The sequence below is a fragment of the Sinocyclocheilus rhinocerous genome, unplaced genomic scaffold (assembly GCF_001515625.1).
Source record: "Sinocyclocheilus rhinocerous isolate Xijiao unplaced genomic scaffold, SAMN03320098_v1.1 scaffold359, whole genome shotgun sequence".
In the NCBI taxonomy this organism is placed as follows: Eukaryota; Metazoa; Chordata; class Actinopteri; order Cypriniformes; family Cyprinidae; genus Sinocyclocheilus; species Sinocyclocheilus rhinocerous.
In genome coordinates, this window is record NW_015652307.1 from 330,458 (window position 1) to 337,237 (window position 6,780).

The window sequence follows — 6,780 nt, forward strand, 5'->3', positions numbered from 1 at the left end:
CTGTCTGTCTGTCTATCTATCTATCCTATCTATCTATCTGTTTATCCGTCTGTCTGTCTATCTATCTATCTAATCTATCTATCCGTCTGTCTATCTATCTATCTATCTGTCTGTCTGTCTGTTTGTCTGTCTATCCGTCTGTCTGTCTATCTATCTATCTATCCGTCTATCTGTCTATCCGTCTGTCTGTCTGTCTGTCTGTCTGTCTATCTAACTATCTATCCTATCTATCTATCTGTCTATCCGTCCGTCTGTCTATCTATCTATCTATCCTATCTATCTATCTATCTATCTATCCGTCTGTCTGTCTATCTATCTATCTATCTATCTATCTATCTATCTGTCTGTCTGTCTGTCCGTCTATCTGTCTATCGATCTATCTATCTATCCTATCTATCTATCTAACCGTCCGTCTGTCTATCTATCCGTCTGTCTATCCGTCTGTCTGTCTGTCTGTCTATCTATCTATCTATCCGTCTATCTATCCGTCTGTCTGTCTGTCTATCCGTCTGTCTGTCTGTCTATCCGTCTGTCTGTCTATCCGTCTGTCTGTCTATCCGTCTGTCTGTCTATCCGTCTGTCTGTCTATCCGTCTGTCTGTCTATCCGTCTGTCTGTCTATCCGTCTGTCTGTCTATCCGTCTGTCTGTCTATCCGTCTGTCTGTCTATCCGTCTGTCTGTCTATCCGTCTGTCTGTCTATCCGTCTGTCTGTCTATCCGTCTGTCTGTCTGTCTATCCATCTCTCTGTCTGTCTGTCTGTCTGTCTGTCTGTCTATCCGTCTGTCTGTCTGTCTATCCGTCTCTCTGTCTGTCTGTCTGTCTATCTATCTATCTATCTATCTGTCTATCTATCCGTCTATCCGTCTGTCTGTCTGTCTATCCGTCTGTCTATCTATCTATCCTATCTATCTATCTATCTGTCTATCTGTCTGTCTATCTATCCGTCTGTCTATCTATCCGTCTGTCTGTCTATCTGTCCGTCTGTCTATCTGTCCGTCCGTCTATCTGTCCGTCCGTCTATCTATGAGTTCTAATGACTATACAGAACTTTTGTTTGAGCCCAATGAAATCAGGAATTATTAATGAGCTGTAATTGCCGCTCACCTCTCTGTGGTGACGACATCAGACGAGAGCTCTGGGTCCGATGTCACGGCTCTTCCCTGACCTCTGCCCTCCTCCTCCTCCTCTTCCTCTCTCGTCTGGAGTTTATGAACAGGCAGAAAAGAAACGGCAGACAAGAAGCCCATCATTTCATCACAGTCTGCCGTGTTTGTCAAACTGAGCGGCTCTTGAACAGTCAAATTCAGCACAACACCAGAACAGCTTCTAGTGCGCTGCCATAGCAACAAACACACCTGAGATCAGAGCGCCACCTTGTGGCACAGAGGAGGAAGTGCTCCATATTTAGATATTTATTCATGTTTGTATATTTATTAACGTATATATTTATTTATTAATATTTATATAATCATTTATTATTATTTTTGAACAACAGATCTCGAGCGACTGAAACCTTTTGAAAGCTCTTTTTAAATGAAGGGAGGAGTGAAACTGTACTGTTTACACTACCTGCTCTGTCTGTGTGCTGCAGCTTTGCATGCTGGGAAGCAGGTGTTCATCTCTCCGTCTCTCGGTCTCGTCTCGTCTCTCCTTCATCTGCTGCAGCTCCAGCTCAGTCTGCGTCAAACACACACAGATGTACAATCAGCACCAAAATCACAGGCAGCTGCAGAGCAAAACCAGTGAAATCACACACACACACACACACACACACACAACACACACAACTCTCGCACGCACTCTCGCACGCGCACTCTCACTCTCGCACGCGCGCACGCTCTCACACACACGCGCGTGCGCACGCTCTCTCTCGCACGCGCTCTCTCACGCGCACGCTCTCTCACGCACGCTCTCTCTCGCGCACGCTCTCTCTCACGCGCACGCTCTCTCTCACGCGCACGCTCTCTCACGCGCACGCTCTCTCACGCGCACACTTCTCTCGCGCGCACACTTCTCTCTCACGCGCACGCTCTCTCTCGCGCACGCTCTCTCTCACGCGCACGCTCTCTCTCACGCGCACGCTCTCTCACGCGCACGCTCTCTCTCACGCGCACCCTCTCTCACGCGCACACTTCTCTCGCGCGCACACTTCTCTCTCACGCGCACGCTCTCTCTCGCGCACGCTCTCTCTCACGCGCACGCTCTCTAGAGCGTCACGCGCACGCTCTCTCTCACGCGCACGCTCTCTCACGCGCACACTTCTCTCGCGCGCACACTTCTCTCTCACGCGCACGCTCTCTCTCGCGCACGCTCTCTCTCACGCGCACGCTCTCTCACGCGCACGCTCTCTCGCGCGCACACTTCTCTCGCGCGCACAGTTCTCTCGCGCACACTTCTCTCACGCACACTTCTCTCACGCACACTTCTCTCACGCACACTTCTCTCACGCACACTCTCTCACACAGAGTAACGCCATGCAGAGAACATCACATCTGAAGAACCGCAGAGAAACAGGGATGTAACTCATGAACAGATACAGAGAAAATCTTCAAAAGGAATGGAGCCTGACAGCATTTATGCCTGATCATCTTGTTTGATTTAGGAGATCTCACTTTACAGAAGTTAAATATGCTATGAACGTGGTTTCATGCAGACTTATACATCAATATTTACATTACAGTTAGTGCTGTAATTTAATGCTGGTTAGTCTAAACTGGGTTTTGTGAGCTATACATAATTTAAAAATAAAAACAAATCAAAATAAAGCTAACCAATAATTAATTAAATAATAAAAATGTAAAAATAAAATAAAAAATATTTTAAAATAATTATTTAAAAAACAATAAAAAATGAATCAAAAATAAACTCATGATTAAGTCAAACTAAAATGAATAAATTTTAAAATAAAACCAAATCAAAATAACACTTAATACAAATTATAAAAATGTCACATTTTAAAATGTTAAAATAAAAACAAAATAAAACCATTTAACCATAAAAAAATATAAAATTAAAACAAGTAACAAATAAAAGAAATCAAAAAATATTTAAAATTAATTAAATAATAAAAATGTTAAATTAAAATAAATAAAATCACTTTAAATTAAATACTAATCAAAATAAAAAGTACTAAAAATGAATTAAATCATAAAAATGTCAAATAATAATAATTAAAAAATAATAATCAAAATAAAAAACATTAAATATTTACGTATAGGCATTTAAATACAAGTAAATGTGTTGTTAAATAATTGAAATATTAACTTAAAACTGCAGGGAGGTTTTATAGTTAAAATATTTTAGTTAAAAGGGGTTCGGCTTCCGAGTTTAGGAACTCCTGACCTAAACAATGACTAACTAGCTGTTTGACTGCTGGTTATCACTCAGCGTCAGAAGAAATGTTCTTTCAGAAGTGGAGCAAGTCACATTTTGACATTAAGAAACTTCTATTTCATGCTGACTTCCGTAACGAGTGTGGAAGCGTACGGTCCATGCATGCGAGAGAGAGAGAGAGAGAGAGAGAGAGAGAGAGACAGGAACAGGAAGTGCTTCCACAGGAAGAAGCGCACACCTGCAGGAGCTGCTGGGTGAGTGTGTGTATCTGAGCCGTCAGGAGTGTGTTCTGCCCCTGATACGCCTCCAGCTGAAGTGTGTGTGACGATCTGAGAGCCTCCTCCTGCGGGACCAGCTCAGAGCGCAAGTGCTCTTCATCATCATCATCCTCCTCCTCTTGTGTTGTGTGTTCAGTGATGAAGGTCTGCTCTTCTTCAGGAGACTGTTGAGTCAGCAGACGAGTGTTAGACTCAATCATCAGACGTCAGCAGCTGATTATGGGCTCAGCATCAGAGCTGACAAGAACGATGACTATAATAATACTCTAATAACTGCTCTATCTCTATGAGAACAGAGAGCCCACACCGCAACTCTAACGATAACGACACAGAGGAACGATACTCTGCTGGAATCACTTTCAGAGCTGATGAATGATAAAAACACCGACAGCCAATCAGAATCCACCTGACTTTAAAGAGCCCCAGCATTTAAAGTGACAGACAACAAAACTGCAGAATAAACAGTTGGTGTGGACACTAATATAGTATTCAATACAGTTAACGTTGACTTGTTTGGGTAAATCTGTGTTATTTTAGTATCACTGAGATATTATTATAGTTTTTATTCATATTTGTGACCCTGAACCACAAAACCAGTCACAAGTGTCAATTTTTCATATATAAATACGCTTTCCATTGATGTGTGGTTTGTTAGGATAGGACAATATTTGGCTGAGATACAACTATACCCCACTGCTCCGGGTGTGTGTTCACGGTGTGTGTGTGTTCACTGCTGTGTGTGTGCACTTTGGATGGGTTAAATGCAGAGCACTAATTCCAAGTATGGGTCACCATACTTGGCCACATGTCACTTCACTTCACTATTTGAAAATCTGGAATCTGAGGGTGCAAAAAAATCTAAATATTGAGAAAATCATCTTTAAAGTTGTTCAAATGAAGTTCTTAGCAATGCATATTACTATTCAAACATTAAGCTTTGATATATTTACGATAGGACATTTACAAAATATCTTCATGGAACATGATCTTTACTTAATATCTTAATGATTTTTGGCATTAAAGAGAAATCTATAATTTTGACCCGTACAATGTATTGTTGGCTAGTGCTACAAATATACCCCAGCGACTTAACACTGCTTTTGTGCTCCAGGCTCACATATTAAATTCATTTTCATTTTTCTATTATCTGATTTTTTATTTTTAAGTTTTAGTAATTTTGTTGCATTTTTGTCATTTTTATCATTTTTTTTTAATTTAGTTTTAATTTAGTTTTTATTAATTTTAGTTTTGTTTTATTTTTAGTTATTTTAATAGATCAGGTTAAATTACATTATACATTACATTTACATTTAGTCTTTCAGCAGATGCTTTTATCCAAAGCGACTTACAAAGTAGAAGCAATCAGACCAATAGAATAGAATAGAATAGAGTAGAATAGAATAGAATAGAATAGAGTATAGTAGAGTAGAATAGAATAGAATAGGTACGTGCTAGTATTAATTGGTCAGGTGATAGCGAAAAAGATGTCTTTAGAAGTTAAATGAAAAATTAAATGAAAAAGAAATGTTGCCATGGAAACTAGCTTAAATAAAATTAGTATAATATTTATATTAGTATATAATTATTTAAATAGTATAATATTTATATTAGTACCATATTTATATAATATTTTATTACATTATATATTATATTATAGAATATTTCCATAATTCATTTCAGTTCATGTTTTGTTTTTATTTCAAGTAATTTTTTAATGTAAGTAAAAGTATGTAAGTATTACGTTAAGTTAACTATAATATCCCTAAGGTGAACCATTCCTTTACACAGTAACTTATTTTCTACTGAACATAATGTTTTTATGGCTGATTTCACTTTGACAGTATAAACACACTGACGATTCATACATGCATGAATTTAAAGATCAGAATGAATCCGACAGAAGTTTTTAATCGGTTAAATAACGTGCTCATTCCCATCTCGTCAAAAACACTGGAGCTAAAAGCAGTGAGTGTGTGTGTGAGTGTGTTTGTGTGTGTGATTGTATGTGTTTTCATGCAGCCAATGTGAGCTGAAGGGCTTCAATGCTACAAAAATGACACTCGTCCTACAGATCATCCACACACTCATACTCACACTCACACACACACACACACTCTCACACACACACACACACACAGTTCATCTTCTAGTTCGAGCTGCAGAATGAATCTGAGACTCACGTGAGCTCATATATTGTTAAAGGAAGCTGAAAATTCACTGATGACCAAATTCTGAATCCTAATAAGGATTAAAATGAACAAAATCCATAATAAAAGCCGAACTCGTGAAGCACAGCGTTGAGGAATCTGTGGCACACGTGATCTAACCTTCATCAGGCTCACAGAGTTCAGTCGGTCCTCCTCATCCTCGCTGTCATCCGTCTGTGTGCCGGTGGTCGTCTCGCGGGCCTGTTTGCTGATCCGGGCCTCTTCTGTCTGCTGGGCGAACTCAACCGACATCTGCACGATCACCTGACACAGCAAACGCAAAAACATCCACCGTTTCAGATCCATAACGGCAGACATTCACAACTTCAAACTCGTGAAGCCATCGATTCAAGACCGAGCTTAAAACGCTGAAGCTATTCATCTCATCTCTTCCTCTTTACTATTAGCTATAGCACCAAATAAACATGAACGAACATCACGGTGTTGAAAGAAACAGAACAACTTACTGAAATCAATCATGAATCATGGAATCAATCGATCAGTTTCATAACCGCAGAAAGACTTCAGCAAAAAAAACAATGTCACGTAACCTCAGGAAAGATATTCAATGCGCATAAACTTGATAGTCAGTTAGAAAAATATTTTTTGATCAATATATGAACTATATTACATATTCATAGCATATGTACTTAATCTTTTAGTGATGTCTTATAAATCCGTCATGAAAACCTATTTTTATTAGTCACCATAAATGTTTATATTTCAACAACAAATTGGAGTAAAAACAATTATATCATAAAATAGTTGATATAAAGACTGATTTATGTGCAGTTTAATATATGTACTTAATTAGTGATGTCTTATAAATCCGTCATGAAAACCTATTTTTATTAGTCACCATAAATGTTTATATTTCAACAACAGACTGGATTAAAAACAATTATATCATAAAATAGTTGATATAAAGACTGATTTATGTATGTGTTAATATTTGTATTTA

At 38.8% G+C, this 6,780-nt stretch overlaps 1 protein-coding gene across 1 annotated transcript in view; it reads right to left on the minus strand.

Annotated features, from left to right (window-relative positions):
• LOC107714754 (A-kinase anchor protein 9-like) overlaps nucleotides 1-6,780 on the minus strand; it is a 138,161-nt gene that overhangs the window by 79,805 nt on the left and 51,576 nt on the right. Inside the window, 4 exon segments of the mRNA XM_016520718.1 lie at nucleotides 1,106-1,200; nucleotides 1,571-1,678; nucleotides 3,573-3,776; nucleotides 5,940-6,083. Of these exon segments, the coding sequence (XP_016376204.1) occupies nucleotides 1,106-1,200; nucleotides 1,571-1,678; nucleotides 3,573-3,776; nucleotides 5,940-6,083 (551 nt within the window).